A 23,270-nucleotide genomic window follows, 5' to 3' on the forward strand; every position below is an offset into this window, starting at 1 on the left:
ATACTTAAATACTTTGAAAGGATGTTAGTGAAGCAAAAGTTCCTCATGTTGAAGAGATGTAGGGTGTTGGGAACAAGTGGGTACGTAAGAGTTTGCTGTGTTCTGCTGATGTGGTGGTGAAGCTTTCCAATCCTTATCAATGGGGCTAATTTCTTAGCTACTGAACAAAGTTTATTGGGTTCTATACATCATCTTCTACACCTCATGGACCACCTAATATCAAATGCAATCCAAGAAAAAGAAAAATGAGAGAGAGGGAGGGAGAGAGAGATTTCCCTCCACAAACCAGATCATAATGGCTACATTAAAAAACTGTCTTTAGGCTTTGATGGTTGGCTTTTACATGCCAAAAATGTGGTTCAAACCTTCTTTAGCTCATAAAAAAAAAGGGAAATTAAGGAGAAACCTCAAGAGGCTTACACATCATTTTCAAAACATTAAAGAAGTCTCAGACAAAATCGTGCTTTGTTTGATGCGATGAACATATTATATGCAGATTTGAATCATTTGATGATAGAGTTATCAAGTTTATGGGGGCAATATTGTGCACATCCTTCGCTTTGCCGAGCCGTATTTCCCATAATAATTTGACATCTGAACTAAAATGTCAGATATACTACAGAATTTGATTCCCCATCAACTACAAAATTTCTGTCTGCATCATTTAGTATGACATCACTGATATGCAAACCTTGTGTCATTATGCAGGATATTTCTTTTTTCTTAATCAGAAATTACAGCCAGAGTCTGTGTCAGCTTAGAATGAGGAGATACATAAAAATTATAATTATCGGTAGTTATAATTCAAGTTTGGACCACCATGATGTTGAACTTTCAGGAATGATCGAAGAGGCTTGTAAAGAGCAACTCAAGTGTTGCAGCTGCATTAGCATCATATAAAATTATAATATTAATTGCTCAAAGAATTATGATCAATGCCATATACGGTAGGGTCGGTGAAAGTCTCATGCACGCAGGTAAGGTTGCGAAACCTTTAATTGTTTGATCATAACCTGCATATATGTTTTCTTTCACGATCAGTATCACTATCACTATCAGTATATCATCGGTTCGAAAGAGTTAAAAACTCAATTCTCCATGTAATTACTACTTCCATGAGTCATGACAAGATATATATAGATTCCTTCTCGCGAGGGTCAAATCTGTTCAAAATTATCATGACCATGAGATGGCAGGCAGGGGGATGGAGTAGGTCCGTGTTCACGTTGATTTCGATGGTCAGCCACATGCATGAAGCATAGATCTAGAAGCCTGGAAACAAATTAAGAAAAAGCTAGAAGAGTACGTACCCAGCTTACAAGTTAGATATATATTCTGCAGGATCATTCATGGAAGCTTAAATCAGCACTCTTTTAACCAATAAAAGCCATAAATTATTAGTAACGAATTAAAACAGAAAAAAGATATAAAATACAGAAAAATATATAACTAATTATATATATTGCCATAAGTTTATATAATTATTCATATTCTTTATGTGTATAAGAGAAAATACGCATTATACTGCATGAGAAGTCGTTTTAGAGGGTTTCAACTTCAAGAAATTGACATGGCTTAATATCCTCTGCATATATATGTATATATATATAAACTCCAATTTCTGTAAATTAACTAGCTAGCTAGCAAAATATCCTTCCGTACGACACATTGTGCCCTACTGCAGACTACATGGCTTAATTAACATATATGCATGCAAAAGGCCGGTCAAATTAAAATACACACTGAGATATAGTTTTTCCATAAAGATGGATATATATTAAAGGTTTGCCCTCCATGGCATGCATGCATGCATGCAAGCTTATGTACGACACTCCGATTGCCGAAGTTGAGGAATAAAGCATAAGCCGCCTTTTATTTTATTTTTTTTTATTTTTAAGAATGCCTCATGTTGATCAAGAACCACATTAATTAATTTCCTTAAATATTTCAAAAGAGAAAAGAAAGTCACATTTCCTTAGATGAGAGAAAATATTAATGGGGGTTGAATTATCATCCCCATGCATGATGTTCTAAACCTTCTTTTCAAAAAGCCTCGTCCACCTAATTTAGATTTATCATAATATTTTTTGAATTTAGATTTATTACGAAAATGATTATTTCAACCGAAGTCGAAATGATGGTTGACAACTTTTGCTCAAATAGGCCTGATCTACCATATACCTGCCTATCTTAGGGAATCACGCGCCACGTTAACTTGTTCTCCTAGCTCCCTGTATGGAGTGTACCTCTGTTTGCATGAGAAGGGGTGATTTTCTATTACTATTATTATTATTATTATTATTATTATCATTATCATTATTATTATTATTATTATTATTTCACTTTTTTTTCTCATTTTGTATTTTCTATGTTAGAAATAATGTAAAAAATGGAGTTTAAAGCTTTGTTTAGATAGTGAATGAGATGATTTGTAAAGAGTAGTGAAATGATTTGCTAATAATAAAATGATTTAAGTTAAGATGTTCATAGAATTTTAGAAAATGAGAGATAAAAAATTGAATAATAATATTATAAAGTTAAAATATTGTTATAATATAATTTTTTGATATTATTTTTATTCTGATATTTGAAAAAATCGAATTATTTTTTATGTTTTATTTAAAAGTTTGTAAAAGTTGTAATGATTAAATAATAATTAGATGAAAAAAATTAAAAATTAAAAATTAAAAAATATTTACATTATTTGGAGTATTTAAATATTAAAATAAGATTAGATTTGTATCTTATTATCCAAACCAGACAATTATTTTAATGTGGTTTCTAATACCAGTAATGTGGCATTCATTAGGGTTTTTGTATGGAAGATGAAGAGTATTTTGATAATGAAAGGAGATCCAAAAATTGTTGCAATTAATAAGAAAATTGAATGAAAATTTTTGAACTCACGATGATGTCAAAACTCGGGGATCGGACCATTCTTATTTTTAACCCAATATATATTAATTTTCAAAGCTAGCTGACTCTAAGAGGCTAAGCATGCCTGTTTGGTAGGCCATCTAGGGTTGTGGCCATACACACTTAGGACCATTGATCCAAGATTCATTAAACAAGACAAATCGAGAAGTGCCAATATAGTCAATTATCCGTACAGCATGCATGTGCCTCTTTGATTTTCAAATTAATGGACACCTTGTTTGTTAGTAATGATCATGGAAGCATTCTCCTTGGGAAAATTATAAAATTGTAAACGATAATTATATATAATTTATAAAATATATATGCTTCTAAAAATCTTTTGAGAGTACATTCATTTTGACATTTTTGAGCTCGTCCCTTTTGGATACTGAGAATATTTTATCTAATTTTCTTTCAAGTATTGCTAAGTATAAGTCCACTTCGTGTACCAATTCGCGTATTGATAATTTTTTTTTATTTAAAAAAAAATTTGAAAGAAGAAGAAAAAATCTTATCTCATGAAAATTATTTTCGTCTTCAATTTACATCTTTTCATTAAATATCTACCTTACATATCAATATTGGTACGCAAATTAGTACACAAAATGTGCTTGCAAGAAGATTTTTCTTTTCATCTTATCTCATCATTACAATTTTTTCAAATTCTTATAAAAATATAACAAATAATTAAACTTTTTCAAAAATCAAAATAATAATATTATTAAAAAATAATATTCTAATAATATTTTATTCAACTTTCATCAAATATAATCTAATTTCATCTCACTATCCAAACCGCACCTTAGCGTCTCATTCATATTTCTATTTTTGACAATAGTCTTTTATGAAATATTATTCATTTACTATTATCTTTAAAACAAAATTTTGGTAATTTATTTATTAATATAAACTATCTGAGCGATCTTCCATAAACGCATATATCATTATGTAAGCTAGTTTGTACATGATTTAAGTAAAACTCAGATCTGTTATTCAATTGAGACTTAAATAGGTTTTTCCTTAGTCAAAGAATTTATGGGATAAAACTTCTCAACTAATTTTCATATACGCTAGCAAGTATAAATATATCGCTTTCGGTTCATATTGAGAGGCATAATATTATGTAACAACTTTAGGGCTCATATTAAGAAGCCCGTGTTTCTCGTAAACTTAGTTTTAATTTTTATCTTTTTAACCCATCAAATTATAAGCAAGCAAGAATAACCAAAAAAAGGCTTCAGATAAAATATGTGATGCATGTGGTGTGTAAAAATCACATCACATGCGAGTCCTTTTTGTTTTGTTTTGAATGCGATATCCCCACTACAAGAAATATGTTATTTAGCCACGATTTTTCTTCCCATGACAACCGCTAGTAGGAAATAGATGGCTTATGCCACAAAAAGTCAACAACGAAATTGTTAATGTTTATTGTCACGAGTTATGGTGCGGCGACTCATAAACCGTGCCTATAAGTGGCCTTCAACGACGACATTTGTCTCGTGTTAAAAGTTGAGCGGGAATTAAAACTAGAACATAGGCCATTAATCAAAAACCCTTCACACGGTCAGTGTATTGCTTGTTGGGAAACCATATATGAGTCGAGACCCAACCTGCAATTTCGCCTCACCTTCGACTACTCTCAGACAGACTCGATCATCGACAGTGGTTTCTGAAACGTCGGCTCCCTTCGACGTCCACTCGTTGGCGACAGTTGCCGCCCATTACCACCTCACTGCCGCCAGTTGGCACCAAGAGCCGAGTAGGGCGTTTATTTCTCTTTTCAAGATCGAGCATCTCTCCTTCTCCCACTTGGTAAATCTCTTACCTATTGCTGCCTAGTAAGACTTTCATGCTGTGTATCTCTGAGGATTGGGCCCGTTTCATTCTCTGGAAATTTTTCAATCTGCTTGTTTAGCTACGAATATATGTTCAAAGGGACAAGGATTGAATACTGAAACCCAAAATTAGATTTCCTGTCTTGGAGGTAGATCTATGCGCATGCTAGGAACTTTAATATACAAGTCTAATTTCAGGATATTTAATTAGGTAAATTAATGGTTATTCCTTGGTTATGCACTCCATGTAAACACCTACTGCCAATTGCCTTCTTGAGGTCTTCACCCTGCGAAGGCTAGTTTTTTCTGGAAATTACCATAAATTGCATGATACAGAATAGGTATACTTCATTAATTAAAAAATTAATGAAGTTTCAGGAGGCTAGCATCATGTATAGATATAGAGATTTCCCTGAGCACTTGAGACTGATGCAAGTCAAGGATGATCAATAGGATTTCTCCTTGTGTTTTTCATTAGATCTGTAGTATGTTGATCCAAATTCACATACATGTTTAGCATACATTGAGGCTCATGAAGTACTTACATATACATATATATATATATATATATATATATATATCTATGCCTATATATGTATATGTAATAACTGTACCAAGTTTTTATTATCAAGGACTACTGGCACGAGTTTTTGTAAGGCACTGCATAACATCTCAGGATTCCACCAATGTGGAATTCATGGCCAAGAAAACATGTGGCCATTTCAATACAATGTCAACTGAGATCTTAATTAAGAACTTGAATCATAAAGCATGAATGCCAAAAATTGGTCCATGAACAATTTTCCATTTTGGTTTTTAAATGTGAAACCTTGAAGGATATTGTGGCTTATCTGGCTTTTTATTATGAGTGAGAAGGCCAGCAATTTCCTCCTCTTTTGGCCCTGTTTGTAACTCAAAGTTAACATGTTGTTAAAATGCTCCTGCCTTGTGTTCACCCAACCTATATATTTAATTAAAATGTTTTTTCAATCGGAACAAATTTTGTGGTCCTATGAAAATTTCTGACTATACAATTACCTAGTACTAATTGCCAGCAGTGGGCCATAGTCAATACTTATACTGTGCTGCCAGCAACCTGAACATGTTCACTAATGTTTAAAGGGTGGGAGGCACATAATCCTATATAAATTTATGTGTTAGAAAACATCATCTTAAATGATTTGCTGAGACCACAATATTGTTTAATTTATGATTTTAGTTGAAAGCTGCTTGTGTAAATTTAGACAGTATCAAGTGTGATGAAACATAATACTTTCATGCTGTGGGAGGGTCATTTCCATGCTATAAGATTTCAGCATGCACTTCTTTCCAGTAGCTCCATCACCAATTGTGATATACCTACAAATCTTGCTATATTGTATACGAGAAGCCCCTCTTGGCACTCTTTTAATCAAAAGGAAGCTGAATGACCAGATGGTTATCCCAGCTGTGCTTCCTGATCTCTACTACTCTTTACCTCTTCTGTCATAATGTAGAGTACCCAATATATATGCCTTATCTTACCCTCTCTCTCTCTCTCTCTCTCTCTCTCTCTCTCTCTCTCTCTCAAGAGTCAGAAATAAACAATATAACAGAAAATTTGATAAAGGCGAGAAATAAGGAAGGAAGGCATTCATAAGTAGAGGTGATGTTCGAATATAATTTGTGTAGAAAAGGTGGGGGGAGGTGTGGTGATATCATAAAATATGTTTACATCCTAGCACCAAATTATTAAACTTTTTTTTCCCTGCCTCTTTTATAATTACCATGAGGTCGAACAACATTGGAAAAAATTATAATTTCGAGGAAGGCCAAACTGAGCGACAAGGAGCCTAAGGACCAACTAAGTATGAGTATAGTCGGAGTGTTGTTTGGTTAAGTATTGTACTGTGCAGGAACAAGAGAAAGAGATGTTGATGGTTACTGATGAAAAATCTTTAATTTTTTCTTTATAGTCCAATACAGGGTGACTGAGAATTACTCACGTGAGATGATCTGGAATTATTAATGTATCTCCTCATGCACAAGATTGTATTAAACATTCATGCATTCTTGGCATTTGCATTACTCATTGGCAAGCTGGAAAACATCAACATTTCTAGCCTGGCAGTTATATCAAATTGAAGCACCCTTGCAAATTTGATCTGGGGTTGCAAATGAGAGTTTGGCTATGGTTGTGTAAAAAGAATGTTGCCTGGTTGATCTTATACATTTGGGAAATTTCCTGGATTTCTCAACCCAATTTGTACACACATGCATAAGAATTTTGTTATGCATAGAAGTAGAACAAGGCACTAAGATTCACAACAGTGGGCGTAATCTTCATCATTTCTGTTATAGCAAAACGTGTCTGTGCATGCATATGATTGTCTTTGTCAATTTTTTACATGGATGGTCGGAAAAAAATGGGGAAAATTAAATCTCAGTGCTTCTATCCTGTCTATACTTATATATTTGACCTGCATAACCATGTGATTATGCAGCTACAATTTCCTGGGTTTAAGGCCTAATCATACGTACACATAACTAGTTTTAATGTACAATTTTAGTTTCACCACTTTAAAAAATTCAAATTGTAACTATGTTATCTCTGTTAATTCTGAACTCAGTTCTATATTAAATATAACAGTTGGGGGAATTTGCGTGTCCGTAATGTACCAGCTATGTTTTATTCTAAAGGTTCTTCAAGACAGAAATGTGTACATTCAGGATTAATGAGTGTATTAGTCCGTTAAAGCAATTCTCAATTCATTCATAAATGGCCTCTATTTAAGTACATACCTTAAAGTCTGATAATAGCAATATATACTGTCCTATTATTAGTCCATGAACAACGGTTGTTTTTAGATTTTTTTTCTTCCTACAATCCTCTTCTCAGAAATTCATGAAAGGTTGTTCTATGTTTGTTTAGTGGTCTCGGATGGGGTATAAATTTCCAATAGTTATATAGATTTGTCCATGAAAATGTTTATCACAGTTTTCTTGCGTATTATATGTTCTTTTAACTTCACTTTATGTCGTTTAACTTTCTGCTGGCCACGAAGAGAAAGAAACTTCCTATCTCTACCAGTGACCACAAACTGAATTGGACTGATCATCCAATTTAAGGATATCACTTAAAAATGTATTTCCACGATGAGTTTTGCTCTCTAACTTATAGCATCGCAGACAGCTGACAGTAGTGTTAATTTTAATGCTTACTTATAACTTTTGACAATACCACATGATATTAATATGCCAAAATCCCTCATATATGATTGTGAGGGATTTTGGCATGGTTTTCATAGAGAGAACCTGTCTTCCCATCACGAATCTACTCATATATTATAGATTTGTCAATTCATTGAGTTGCCCTTCTTGTGCTTTACAGGGTGTTGCTGTTACCATAAAAACTTTTCAGATTAACCACAAAGGTGAGTATCTTCAATATTCACCTTTGCTGATTGGATCTTAAAACTCGAATTGAGCTGTTTCCTATGCCATATATACACTCTGTTCTGTTTGAATATTAATTTTTGCCTATTATGTTGCAATTCATAATTATGTTAGTATATTGTTTATCATCCCATTTGCAAATATTGATACTTTCAGCATTTAAGTATAGTGTTTAACGTGACCAGTGGAAATGATCATGGGCACCAAATTGTTAATGAGTTTGAAATATCTTGTGGACATGGTTATATAGCTGGGAGTCATGGTTAGAAAACTGATGCAAAATATTGTAGCCTTTAATGATGGATTGTCAAGATTGTGTAAATTGATCCATCCTGATTGCACAAGTCTGGTTGTGCAATGCAGGTTGCACAAGGGGATGGTCTTGATGAAAACATGTTGTTGTAAAGATAGAGATTTTTGTAGACTTCTAGGAGATGTCATAATATCTGTGAGCCCTGTTCTATGCTGAAATGTTTTACATGGAACATTCACTTTGGATGTTCGCCATGTATTTCACGTGCAATTTACCCCTTCACATTGAGTTGTTTTACTTTCTGATGTTTATATTTTGTCTCCATTACAAGATAAGGCAATCTTGTAATAACAACTTCCTTTTATGTCTTGAAGCTAGATTTCATGTTTTGCACTTTTTTGAACTCTATATGAGCTTTTGAGATTCCACCTAAATCTCATTTACACTTCTTGTCCATATAAGTGTGGCTCATGCCTGGTTTGTTATTGGTTGTTAACTCTAGATTTTTAGTATGTCACGATAATTTTGCTAATGGGAGATTCACATGTCTTGTACATGTGATTAGTTGATTTAATATGGTGATTAAATCTACTTTTAATAAAAATACCGTGAATGCTCGTCTTGTGGTTTATGAAGCTATTGCCTTGTCATAGCTATCATCGGATCTGGTTGGAGCATAATCCCCTTCTTTCTTATTCAAATCAGCACCCTATTGGCCACAAGTTAGTTAATTGGCTTACCACCATTATACATTTAAAGCAAGTCCTTGGTGTTATATTTGTTGGTATGTGAACTGATTTTACATTAATTCAAGCCAAACCAGGCTTTAATATAATAACCTTGATTCTCAATATAAACATACATGTAAGTTGAAACACCCCTTGAAGCTGTCCTAGGAGCTGTATTGTGGTTTGAGGTTTACACTCACAAGGTGTTGAAGTCAGTTTATCAGCTGAATATTTAGTGCGTTGCTCATGTATATATCATATACATGAGCATTTATTGCTCAATTTGGCCTTGGAAACTAAACTTGGAAAGTGTTTCATGATAAAGCCTATCACTTCCCAAGCATATTCAGTCCTAAAATTGGCTAAGTAGCACTAGGAGAAGAAGCCATCTTTAACCACCATTGTGTAATCATGCACTTGATGTATTGCCTAGTTAAAAAATTTTGTCAACGATAATTTTGCTAATCAAGTATAAGAGTAAAAATGCTTTGTCTAGGTAAACTTTATATAATACTTTATATAAAGTATAGCTTCTCATATATGCAATGAAAACCAATTTGCCTAACTGAACTCCATAGACTTTAACCTTGGTTCTCAAAGCACACTTCATACCCGCTTGGGAATTGTCATCACTTGTTGTATTATTACCACGTATAATTATAACATCTCCCGAAACATCCCATCTTTGCCTCCTTTCAAATAGGCAGTTTCTTAAAAACTGTGTAAAACATGCATATAATACAAGGCCATGATCAATAATATGATGTATATTACAAAACTATACCTTAATTCTCTTAATTTATTCCATACTCTATAGTTGTTCATAGTTGTAACTTTACTTTTTTGCTATTGGTCATACATATTCATATTTTTATATATGTATGTATATATATACATGTGGTGTTTGGGAATTACTAGGAAAGTAGCTAGGACCTTAATGTATTCATTTACATATGGTCTTCCCTTTTCATTACAGCAAACATAAATTGACCAAGTCAATTTTGCTCAATTGACATTTATCAATCCATACAATGCTGTCGAACAGTCCTAGCACCTATTTGCAAATTCTGCTCTTCGTTATTGTTGCAATCTATCTTCAACTACTTGAGCGATAAACCATTACACACTTTCATTGTGTCCATAGTGTAACAAGATTTTCCTCATACTTGATTTTAACTTGTACAATTCCTTGTCACTCAACCAGATGGACAAGGCTTGGATGCATATTGAAGATAGATTGTGTTCTAGCGAATATGCTAAAGGCGTTAAACAATTCATAGATGTGGCGAAGGCCCATGCACCTGGTAGAGACTGCATTAGGTGTCCATGTAGGAGATGCCAAAATCGTACTTTCCATCCCATTGGAGTGGTCCAGTATCACTTGTTCATCATAGGAATTGATACATCTTATACGGCATGGATATTCTATGGCGCGGAGGAATTTTTGCTTAAAGCCACAGATTCTGAGGAAGAAGTTCCTCATGCCTATAACTACAATGACTACATTGATGATGTTGACGAGATATTAGATGACATCCGTGTGGGATCCTTTATGGATAATTCCGCTGGAACAGAATTGAATTTAGATGAAGGGCCTTCACAACACATCGCTCATGATCTGATACATACTACCTTCGAATAGTTGCTAGAAAATGCAAGAAAACCACTTTATCCAAACTGCACAAACTTCTCACAGCTATCATTCATAGTCAAGTTGCTTCACATAAAGATAGTTGGTGGTTGGACTGTGAAGTCTTTTGACATGGTTATAAAGCTCTTGCAAGCAGCTTTTCCTCATGCACTGTTTCCTGCCTCATTCCACGAGACTCGCCTCTTACAGCAGGGTTTGGGATTTGGTTACACAAAAATACATGTATGTCCAAATGATTGTGCCTTGTTTTGGAAGGAGCATGCTGATAAAGATGAGTGCCCTAAATGCAATGCATCTAGGTGGGCCTCAATGCCAACTATCCAACAGAGGATACCCCAAAAAGTCTTTCGATATTTTCCTTTGAAGCCGCGGTTGCAAAGGCTGTTTATGTCAAAGAAGACTGCACAGTCGATGAGATGGCATGTTGAAGAGCATCTTGATGATCCCAATTTCATGAGACATCCAGCGGATTCCAGTGTATAGAAAAACTTCGATAACAAACATGCTTGGTTTGCCCAGGATCCTCGTAATGTCAGACTTGGTCTAGCGAGTGATGGGTTCAACCCATTCAATAATCTTAGCAAATCGTACATCATTTGGCTAGTGCTACTTGTGTCTTACAACTTGCCCCCTTGGTTATGCATGAAAGATCCATACCTGATGATGTCATTATTAATCCCTGGCCCAAAGGATCCGGGAAATGATATAGACGTGTTCTTGCATCCCCTAATAGATGAGTTGACAGATTTGTGGGTGGAGGGAATTCATACATATGACGCATACAAACGAGAATCGTTTTAGTTGAGGGCAGCATTACTTTGGACCATTAATGACTTTCCTGCATATGCTAACCTTTCTGGTTGGAGCACGAAGGGTAAGTTGGCATGCCCTACATGTAACGTTGAGACAGATTCAATGTGGCTTGTGCATGGTCGAAAACATTGTTATATGGCCCATCGTCGTTGGTTGGGCCAAGATCACAATTGGAGGAGGAAAAAGTCAGCTTTTAATGGTAAGGAGGAACACAGTTTCCAACCGAGAATGGTGGAGGGACAAGCTTTAATGGAGCAATTACATGAGGTCTCAAATGTGCAGTTTGGTAAATCAGCAAGGAAGAGAAAACGTACGCCCAATGAACTTAATTGGACAAAAAAGAGTATCTTCTTTGAACTTCCATACTGGTTAGACTTGAGATTGCGCCATAACTTAGACGTCATGCATATTGAGAAAAATATTTGTGATAATGTTTTGGGAACCTTGATGAATATTGAAGGAAAAAGTAAGGACACCGCTGCTACGCGTATGGATTTGGAAGATCTTGGATGAAGGAAAGAATTACATTTACAACATGATGGTACGCAAACTTCTATTAGCCTTGCTTGTTATTTGTTAAACGTAAATGAGCGAAGGAGTTTTTGTGCACGCTTGGCAGAAGTTAAATTTCCTGATGGCTTTGCCTTTAATATTGCCTGGTGTGTCAACGTTACTGATGGAAAAATAATGGGAATGAAGAGCCATGATTGTCACATCTTCATGCAATATTTGTTGCCGGTTGTTATTGGTGGGTACCTACAACTGGATGTGTGTCGATGTTTAATTGAGTTGTGTTTGTTTTTCAAAGAATTATGTGGTCGAACACTAGACATAACAGTGTTGAAACGGCTTCAAGCTAATATACCCATCATTCTTTGCAAACTGGAAATGATATTTGCACCAGTATTTTCGATATCATGATTCATCTTGCTATTCATCTGCCAGATGAGGCTTTGCTAGCAGGACCTGTCCAATATAGATGGATATACCCATTCGAGAGGTATATGGGTAAGTTCAAACAGTATGTCCGCAATAGAGCCCGTCCAGAAGGCTCAATTACAGAGGCATATTTGCATGTCGAGTGCTTGAATTTTTGCTCTATGTACCTTAATGATATCGAGACTAGACATAATCGAGAGGAACGTAACACTAACACAATTGGGCAGAGCTCCGTAAATTCGAATATATCGATTTCCATCCAAAAGGTGCGCCCACTAGGGGCAGCAAGAATGGCAAATTTGCCCGACTCTCTGTTGGCCAAGGCCACATGGTATGTCCTTAATAATTGTCCAGAGATCGAGGACTATTTAGAGTAAGTCCACTCTCATTGTCTACTTTAGCCAATAATATTTTTTAAGTTTTGTCAGTGGATAATCTTTTAAATATTGATATATATATATATATATATATATATATTTGTAGGGATCACTGTAACAAGATGAAAGAAGAGGACCCAACTAATTTCGAGCGTAGGCACCAAATTGAATTCCCAACGTGGTTCAAAACACGCGTAAGATTTATCTATTTCATATGTAGGAATATCCCTTTATCGTAACTTAGCCTTTTCATAATACTGTTATTGATAAATCAAATATCCATGCTAGATTGCCGAGTTGCACTCAATGACTCCCCCTGCTGTGAGCGATGACATATTTACATTGAGTTCTGGTCCAGATCCACGTGTCGCACCATATTCTAGATGTATAATGAATGGAATTCGATTTCACACCAAGCAGCTCGAAGGGCATCATCGCACCCAAAATAGTGGGGTTGTTGTTCATGGCGAACATCAAGGTTTGCCTGTTGACTTTTATGGTGTGTTGCAAGACATCATAGAATTACGCTATATGGGTTGGCATAAGTGTTTCATTTTTAAATGTGATTGGTGGGACATTGGCGATACAAGAAGGGGCATACATGTTGGGGAGCACTTCACAAGTGTTAATACTAACCGGCAATGGTATAAATATGAGCCATTTGCCCTGGCATGCCAAACGTTGCAAGTATTTTACATCAAGGACCCGAATTGGCGGGGAAGTTGGCACGTGGTACACAAGATAACCAATAGGAATGTTTACAATATTCGCCACAATACCTCGAACTTGCATGATGATACTGATGATGATGATGATGAGTCCGACGCTTTTGACTCCGAAGACAAGAGTGATACTGAGGAACGGGAGTACGGTCTTGTTAATGAAATTAGCCCGGAGATCCTCAATCCACTGACCCGAGGAGATGAAGACCAATTGCCGGTTGATCCGTCTACCTTGTCACCTGAACAGTTGTCTAGAGAAAGTGACGCTGATGATTGTATTGATGATGAAGCCCTTAACGTTCATTTGTAGAAGGAGAACACAGATGATGTGGAAAGACTTGGTACATATTGAAAACCTCAATAACACTACTATACATTTTCCAAAGCTGGTTTATTTAATCTTGGGAATTATTGATAATGGTATCTATAAACAAAACAAGATCATTGTTCTTTTTGTTCTACAAGGCTATTCCATGGTTATAAAATAAGTCAAGAATTTACTCCCCCCCCCCCCCCCCCCCCCTCCAATACATGAAAATGAGGACAAGTGGATTATATGCCGATGAGAATTTTGTTATTCTATTAAAGCCCTTCATTGTACCATCATGAGGGATGATGTTATATGTTGTATTTATATTGGTGCCTGACCAGGTTTTAATTTACTCCATTTGCAGACAGCGCGTGAGGTTTGTCAAAGAAGGGATCATATCCTACCTTCATGGAAGACAGATGAAACAGTGGTTTGTAGTATGCCTTCTTTACTTTCACTTGCAATGAGGAAACATAGTGTGGTTATCCATAGAACCGTCTATTTCATTTTGTTACTTGTTAGTCTGCCGTATGATGTTTGAAATTATAACATGCCTATGAAGTGGTTGGTACTAGTTGAAATGAATTTTGCTTCATTTGCCAGTTGCATAAAGATAATTATGTGAGCTTATTTAGATTCATACATATCACCATACATAATTAAGTAATGTAACACAAGGTATGGTCCCAAATATTCAAGGTACTAAGATGTAAGCCCCTCAATAAATAGAAAAGTATAGAAGCTAGATTCCCGATACATACTACCTCTTATCTCCATCTACATCCAGCTTTTAGAAGCCCATTGGTGGTGGACTCCTTACTTTAGGTTATTGGTTGGTTCCTTAAACTAATACATGCATTTTCAGTAATGCATGTATTACAATTTGTTATGGGATGAAAGAGTAAAAACATGGGTTAGCACAATTGATATTTCAAACAGTTTGGAATTCTTACCATTGTTGAGTGTGGGTAGCTTTGTGGTTATTGAAAACTGTTGTTAAAAACTTGGTTGGTTGTCATTAGCCAACCATGCGAGTCCTTTCAATGACAGCATGCTTTCAGTGATCATGGATATGCATGTTGTGCTAAATTAGTTTGCTCTCTCCACCTTTTGAGGAATCCCCACGAGTATAAGAGTAAATTCACTAATTCTTGGAAGGGTTTTTCATATTCTTCGGTTCCAAGGGGAAAAACAGATTTGCAGAGATACATACCGTAGAAAATAAAAAGCATGTCCAAAAATCAAACTGAAAGGTATTATTCATCATTATTTTTTTTAATCTTCATTCTTTCATCATTGTTGACCACTTCAAATGATTAAAAAATTAATTATTATAGTTTATTTATTTACTTAATCCTTTGATGACATGTTAATGCTAGGAGAAATTGAAAAAATAATGTTAAAAGATAATGAATAGCATTTTACAAATTTAAGACTTTGATTTTATCATTATGCTACAAATAAGTAAATACATATGAATCGTCTTTGAAACTGGAAATGTATGAAAATAATATATGGTCTCGAAAGAACGAATGGTCTCGTTTGTTTTCACAGATGAAATGAGATAAGTTGAGATAAAAGTTATAATAATGAGACGAGACGAGATGAGAATAGTTATAAAAACAAACAAGGCCTTAGGGTGCACGTGAGCTGGCTTCCTCCTACGATTGGGTTTCCCTTTTAGATAATTATCATTGTTGGCCGCTTGCCTTTACACTGTCATGAATCATGCATGAGCTGCGAAGAACGTCCAATGCGAGATAACCTTGATGTTGAAAGTAGAGGCGTTTCTTCATCAAAATCCTGTATGTATTGTATTACCCAACAATGAAAGCACAACTATTAGGGTGAGGATGCACCAAACTAACTCAAGTAAACACATTAGCAAAGTTTAAGGTTGAGGATATACTTTTGATGAAAGAAACAGAACATATCGGACAGCCCAGCCCTAATATATAAGAGTTCTCAACCTAGCGTATAGCATCATTCATATAACTTAAATGATAAGATTTGATTTATAAGATTTAAATTTTAAAATCTCTTTTAAATCAAATTATGTCATGTAAGTAATTTATTAAGTGTATTGTTCACACGGGCTTATAAATAGAATTTTTAAATATATATAGGATGATATTTGAGATTCACCTTAGTGATTCTTTCAGGCATACTTTAAGGAGATTGTTGAGATACTCGAACTTCATTAACCTTTAGGTAATTATACATGAAAATGCCACATAATGCTGTAGGGGAAAAAAGGAATTTCAATGTTAGAGTAATGCTACCTACAGTCACTTTTGCGTACTATCTGCACACTTCATTGATGTGATTGGCTGTATTAATTTTTTAATACACAACCAATCATATCAATGGAGTATATAAAAGAGTACGTAAAAGTAACTATAAATAGAATTGTTGTTAATGTAAAGTGAATGTCTAGAGGTTTAGATTAGGTAGGAAATGTATATGTGACTGAAAGCTTGAACTTTAAAAAGGAGCAAGGATGGAGACTTACCAACCCCATAACCAATTATATTCAACCCTGTTATTGTGGACTCTGGAAATATTACAGTGGAAAGGGCTCTCAACATCCAGTCTTTAACAACGCCAGCAACTCGGATGGTAACTGCTCCTGTTCTACCAATTACCAAGAAAATGGAGAAATTCAAGGCCAAAGCACAAAGAGCATTGGAGAAAAAGATCCAGTAGTTAAACTCGTTCTGGTCCTGGGAAACTTGCATCTGAGTCTTCTCCAGTAAACACCAAGCCGCAAACAAAAACACAAAACTGCATGTGAAAGTATCAACAAGTGAGAAGCTCATGCCATAGTATTTACCGTTAGGCACCCACCGATGTAAGTGCTTAAAAATCATTGTGTATAGATTTATAAAGAAGAATAAAACCCTAATTGCTACAAAAGACTTGACAGAATTGTTCATCCTCCAAAACACAGAAGCTTCAAAACAAAAGTACCTGCACGGAGCTATGTAATACAAGCTGGTGATGGGGTTTAGAGTCAAGCCCTTCTTTTGTAGAAGGACTTGAGTTAAGACCAGCCTAAGAGCTTCAGCAAATATGCCTATAACCTGGTAAACTGTACCGATTACATTAAAATGAATCTCCCCATATGAGGAAATGACAACTCCAACACTGATCAGCCACATGCTCAAGAAGACGTCACACTTTGGTTTGCTGATGCCACACATAACAGCCATGATAAATGTTGCCACAGGCACTGAAACATTAAAATTAAGATACAAATGGTCATCTAGTAGTTAAGAAATTTATCATTATAGTAACAAAATATGCAGCTACTCCAAACATACTTAATGCTCTGAGCATCTGAATGAAGGCCACAGAAATGTGCAAGAAAGCAGTGTTGCCAAACCTACATGAGAAGCGAAAAACTTGTCAACAGACCTCAATCCACCAACATCAAGATTGTTTCAAAAGATCTCACCGTTGATAACAATCCAAAACCTAGATAAGTGTAACGTCCCACTCCTCACAGTTAATAATAAAATCACTTTTAAAACTTCTTGAGAGCCAGAGTGCTATTATTGAACCTTGATTTAAAAATATATTTGTTTATTTTATTCTGAAGGAAGTGTCAAATACAAAGATTCTTTATAATAAATAAAATTGCTTTGAATTAAAATACTGAGATCATAAATGAGAGTGTACGGAAGCATTTATTAAAATTTTTCAAAATCTGTACCATAAAAATCATAACTTAAAATCTATGTACATAATTTAGGCTACTGTCACGTCTCTCGGATAGGGGTGTAAGCCAGTCGATCCAGATCGAAAAAACTGACCAGATCGGATCGAGCTCTAGACCGGTCTGTCTCGGTCCCATAAATTGTGAACCGAAGCCATTTGGTCCGATCCCAGGGTCTATAAATTTTAGATTGGACCAGATCGAACTCCTGTATATATTTTAAAAGTATTTTTAATAATTTAATATATTATTTTTATATATTAATTATATAAGTTAATAATGTGATCTTCATCTAATTTATTATCATTGACCATCTAAATATATTTTTTTAATGAATTAGTTATATAATCTACATTAATAATTCATTTAATTTTTATTTTGTAATGTAAATTGATTTTTTTTATTAATTTATTTGAAAAAAAGGTGAAAAGAATAAAAAAAATAATTGAACTGAATTGAACAAACCGATAGCTACCAGTCCGATCCGGTCCCTATGGATGTTCGGTTCGGTTTAGTATGAGGAAAATGTGGGACTAAAAATTTCGGTCCATCATCCCCCGGCCCAGACCGGACTGATTTACACCCATACTCTTTGGGCTAAGTCTTGTCCTACAGCTCTATCATTATAATTATCTTGATTTGGGATGGTTTAAAAACATAGAAACAATCTAAAATGAGTCGATGACTCAGTAAGAAACCCATCATAATATAAACATACTTAGGATAAGATTTTTCAAAAATATTTTCTGCTAAAAACTTAAAATCATTATTATTCATATGTATGCTATGACATGCATGACTTATTTTAGCTTATTTGATTTATTTTACTTATCATACTGGCCCACATATTTAATTTTGTGTGCAAGATTGTGTACCGGCCCACATCCCTTTACCGCGAGGGGAGCCGCTAATAGTATTCTAGGATACTATGGTGGACTACGCTTAGATCCATGGTTTGCACTTCTAATCATAAATTTCATTGGTACCATGTATCTAAATGACAATCGGATTAACGGTTATGAACTTATCTTATACTTGATCATATGAAAATTTACGTGTCTTATGAAACGTGAGATGTATGAGATGCATAATATATACATAACTATAATATGTAGAATGAAACATGATAAATCACATGTTTGCAAATATCATGACATGCGTGGTACATAAAAACTGATTTCGAAAGAATTGGTTTTAATAATAATATATATAACTAGCTAACGTATGTCAATCCTAATTTATGATCAAGATACTTACCTTGTAGTGTTGATTCTTAAAATTTCTGACACAAAACTGATCACAGTGCTAAACTGGGAGATTTATGATTTTTTAACAAATAACATGTGGAATGGAGATATTTATACAGAAATTTCGGAGAGGGTGACAACTAGTTTGAGTTGGACTTAGTTAAAGAGTTTTAACATGAAGATGATTAGTAGAGTTGTATCCCTATTGGAATAGGATGCCGACGAGTTTGAGTTCGAGTTCGACTCAGTCATAATGATCAATCAAGAAGAGAGTTTGAATTTAAAAACATGATCTAGTAGTTCATTAAATGTTGGATTGGCAGTGATTGAGATTGAGTATGAGATTTTAGTCAGTGATGATTTTAAATTAAAATAAATTTCTAATGATCGATCTTTAAATTTAAAAAGGAGTAAAACTCGTTCAATAAATAATAAATGGAATTTAACTTAGTGATTGAGCCTAATTAAAACTCTTAATCAATCTCAATAAGTTATCACTAGTGAACTTATCTAATATGGTCCATTCAATATAATTTAAATCTAATAAAAATTACTAATCTCTTGACATTAGAATTATTGGGCCGAATTGTTACAATAAGGAAGTGCAAGCGCGCACATATTTAAAGTAAACTTCAAATCAATAAAGAAAAACTTCAGTCTTCAAAATCTAATGAAATAATCACATCTAATTAAAAAAGATCAAGGATTTCACCCTGATATTGTGCAACAAAACACATGCATGCAGAGTAGATCCTTGGCGGGTATATATGGCATGCACTCGTTTATAGTAATAAAAGATCACAAATTACAAACAACATAATTCAAGGGGAAATGGAGAAAAGCCCTGCATGGAAAAAAGAAAGTAGAAGAACATAAAGAAAATCTGGAAAGAGACTCAAAACGAAAGGTCTGGTTCAGTTAGATCTTACCAAAGACTTGATGCAAAGAAGGCACTTATCGGTACGACACATGTTGCATATCTGCTCACCATTAATAAGAGAGAGAGAAAAAAAGAAAGAAAGAAAGAAGATTTTTATGAAAGAGAGAGGACAAATTAATGAAGAAGAGGAGAACATAACAACAGAAAAAGAAAGGATGAGGGTAGAAGAAATTGAAAAACTATGTCACTTACATTTCAAATGTCATTTTCACAGGAGAAACAACCTACACATTCAAAGAATAATCTAACTACATCAGTTGGTATTTAAAAGAAAAAAAACCACAGAAAGGCAATCAATGAGAAGTAATTAATGGAATCATGTATTTGCAGCATAGGTAGCAAAGTACAACAGCAACACAAAGCACAACCGTACTGTCCTGATATTTGATAGCTCTATGTCACGGATCATATGAAATAAGAAACTAGCTACAATCAGAATCAAATTACGTCTGCTTATATATTAAAGCACACTCCTGACTCAGAATCAACACCAGTTTCGTCGTCATAGTCAAGCATAAGAAATGATCCATACCTTGAAAACCCGAACAAGAAAAAATGCAACGGCTCCGGAAAAGCCCATGTGAATCATGGTCAGCGTTATAGGAAACGGAAAGTTGAAGTATTTCGGAGACAGAACCCACTGCATGGCACGGAAGAAATCCACAACATCAAGACAAATAATAAAAGGTACCCAGATAGGAAAAGAAATCAGTACCTTGTTGTACAAAATGACTCCGGAAGAAAGCAATATGTATATTAGCAGGTAGAGGTACGTGGAAGCAAGCTTTATGTTAATCATTGTCTCTGTTCCTTTCACAAAGATATAACCATCAAATACCGACTACTCTCTCTGTTCTAGGCTATACCATCTTCACCACAAACGTAACCAGACCTGAAAAGATGAAACTAGACGGACAAGACAACAGAGTCATGCACCGTCCGATCTGGTTTTTTCTTTCAAAGACGAAACGGGACTTTTACCTTGATAGGAATCGGCCCGGGCTCCCAATCTCAGGGATCAACCCTTTCCGTAACAGCCGAAGGGAGACGGCGGCAAGGAATAAGACAGAGCTTGAGACTAGAGAAACAATAAAATAGGGAGAAGACCCAATACTATCTATCGTATAGGACTTCTTCCTACTTCTAAGCTTGCGTGCGAGTGTGAGCCTTCTTCCTCCACCATTAAAGCTCTCTTATACCTCCACTCACTAACCACTAACCAGAGAAGACATCATCTCTGTTCGTTTCCAACCTCGTCTCGTATATATATATATGCACGCAGCTGAGCAAGCAAGTTTTCCTAACGTGCGTCGTAACATCACACGTTCACATGTATCTCCGCGTGAGATCTCTCTCTCTCTCTCTCTCTCTCTCTCTCTCTCTCTCTCTCTCTCTCTCTCTCTCTCTCTCTCTCTCTCTCTCTCTCTCTCTCTCTCTCTCTATTTAATTTAATTTAATTTATTTATTTATTATTTATCTCTACTCTAACATGTGTTATGATCATGAAGTTAAATGTTTAACCAAATTAACATCCAAAGTCTTAAGATTTTTGGATATTAGGTCTTTAACAATTGATATCATATTAGAAACCATGTCATAGGTTCAAGTCACGAAGGAGGTGACTTCTAAGCTGGATTAAAATGTTTTGGTATTATGTATTGGCATAGTATTAGATCATTGAATATTGATAGATGAGTGAAGCCGTAAAAAAAACATTACCATCGAGTCAATGTCGATAGAGTGGGCCGTCGGATTCAGAAATGTGGTAGAATGTTATGATTTTGAAAATTAGAGGTTTAATCAAATTACTGTAGCAATCCTACGGCTTTTGAATTAATGATTGAGTTTTTAACAATATGTTATCCTTCCAAGTTTGTTGGGAGAAATCTTATAATTAGTATTAGAGTTATTCTGTTATCAGCCAGTGTGGTTGAACACAACATTTATACAGCTTAAATGTTAATATTTGATTTGACTTAAATTATGTTATGTAACCCTTTTATTAGATGTATTCTACACACCAACTTAAAAATAAAATTTTAAGTAGAAATTTTATCCTATTAGACCATATCATCTAGTTTTATATTGAATGACCATGAATTAAATCATTTAAGTTTAATGGAATTTGAAATTAATATTCTATGTTTATCAGGGCTAGACTACTCTCATTTCAAAAGAAGTGGGCTTTTGTGACCAAAATTTAATGACCAAAATGATTATTTCCCACGGTTTTCATAAGAAATAGTTCTTTTGGTCATAAAAGTTCACTTCTCTTGTAGTGGATCTGCTACTCATTTAGTGTTAAATAACGTAGGACAAAGACCAACTCCATGATCTTTCAAAGTATAAGACGTATCCCACATACTTAAATACTTTGAAAGACGTACCCCAATACTTAAATACTTTGAGAGGATGTTAAAGGAAATTGAAGCAAAAGTTCCTCACGTTGAAGAGATGTAGGGTGTTGAGAACAAGTGGGTACGTAAGAGTTTGCTGTGTTCTGCTGATGTGGTGGTGAAGCTTTCCAATCCTTATCAATGGGGCTAATTTCTTAGCTACTGAACAAAGAATATTGGGTTTTTTACACCATCTTCTACACCTCATGGACCACCTAATATCAAATGCAATCCAAGAAAAAGAAAAATGAGAGAGGGGGAGGGAGAGAGAGATTTTCCTCCACAAACCAGAACATAATGGCTACATTAAAAAAATGTCTTTAGGCTTTGATGGTTGGCTATTACATGCCAAAAATGTGGTTCAAAGCTTCTTTAGCTCTAAAAAATGAAAGGGAAAGGAGAAACCTCAAGAGGCTTACGCATCATTTTCAAAACATTGAAGAAGTCTCGGACAAACTCGTGCTTTGTTTCATGTGATGAACATATTATATGCAGATTTGAATCATTTGATGATAGAGTTCTCAAGTCTATGGGGGCAATATTGTGCACATCCTTTGCTTTGCCGAGCCATATTTCCCATAATAAATTGAAACCTGAACTAAAATGTCAGATATACTACAGAATTTGATTCCCCATCAACTACAGAATTTTTGTCATCATTTAGTATCACATCACTGATATTGCAAACCTTGTGTCATTATGTAGGATATTTGTTTTTTCTTTATAAGAAATTACAGCCAGAGTCTGTGTCAGCTTAGAATGAGGAGATAAATAAAAATTATAATTATCGGGAGTTATAATTCAAGTTTGGACCACCATGATGTTGAACTTTTAGGAATGATCGAAGAGGCTTATAAAGATCAACTCAAGTGTTGCAGCTGCATTAGCATCATATAAAATTATAATATTAATTGCTCAAAGAATCATGATCAATGCCATATACGGTAGGGTCGTTGAAAGTCTCATGCACGCAGATAAGGTTGCGAA

The 23,270-nt window shown here is 34.8% G+C and overlaps 1 protein-coding gene across 2 annotated transcripts; it reads right to left on the reverse strand.

Moving 5' to 3' along the window:
* Positions 1-15,401: 15,401 nt before the first annotated feature.
* LOC122300310 (probable sugar phosphate/phosphate translocator At3g17430) lies at positions 15,402-21,137 on the reverse strand. 2 transcript variants are annotated; one of them, XM_043110854.1, is made up of 10 exons: positions 20,869-21,137; positions 20,603-20,793; positions 20,420-20,527; positions 20,080-20,111; positions 19,877-19,927; positions 17,306-17,367; positions 16,953-17,214; positions 16,495-16,766; positions 16,128-16,222; positions 15,402-15,785 (listed from the first exon to the last, which is right to left on the reverse strand). In XM_043110854.1, exons 2-9 carry the CDS (start codon positions 20,684-20,686, stop codon positions 16,152-16,154), a joined length of 942 nt encoding a protein of 313 aa, XP_042966788.1. In that variant the 5' UTR covers positions 20,687-20,793; positions 20,869-21,137; the 3' UTR covers positions 15,402-15,785; positions 16,128-16,151. The 2 variants fall into 2 exon arrangements, with proteins under 2 accessions (XP_042966788.1, XP_042966789.1); XM_043110855.1 differs by lacking the exon at positions 16,128-16,222.
* Positions 21,138-23,270: the final 2,133 nt, after the last annotated feature.

This window comes from Carya illinoinensis, chromosome 2 (genome assembly GCF_018687715.1).
Source record: "Carya illinoinensis cultivar Pawnee chromosome 2, C.illinoinensisPawnee_v1, whole genome shotgun sequence".
In the NCBI taxonomy this organism is placed as follows: Eukaryota; Viridiplantae; Streptophyta; class Magnoliopsida; order Fagales; family Juglandaceae; genus Carya; species Carya illinoinensis.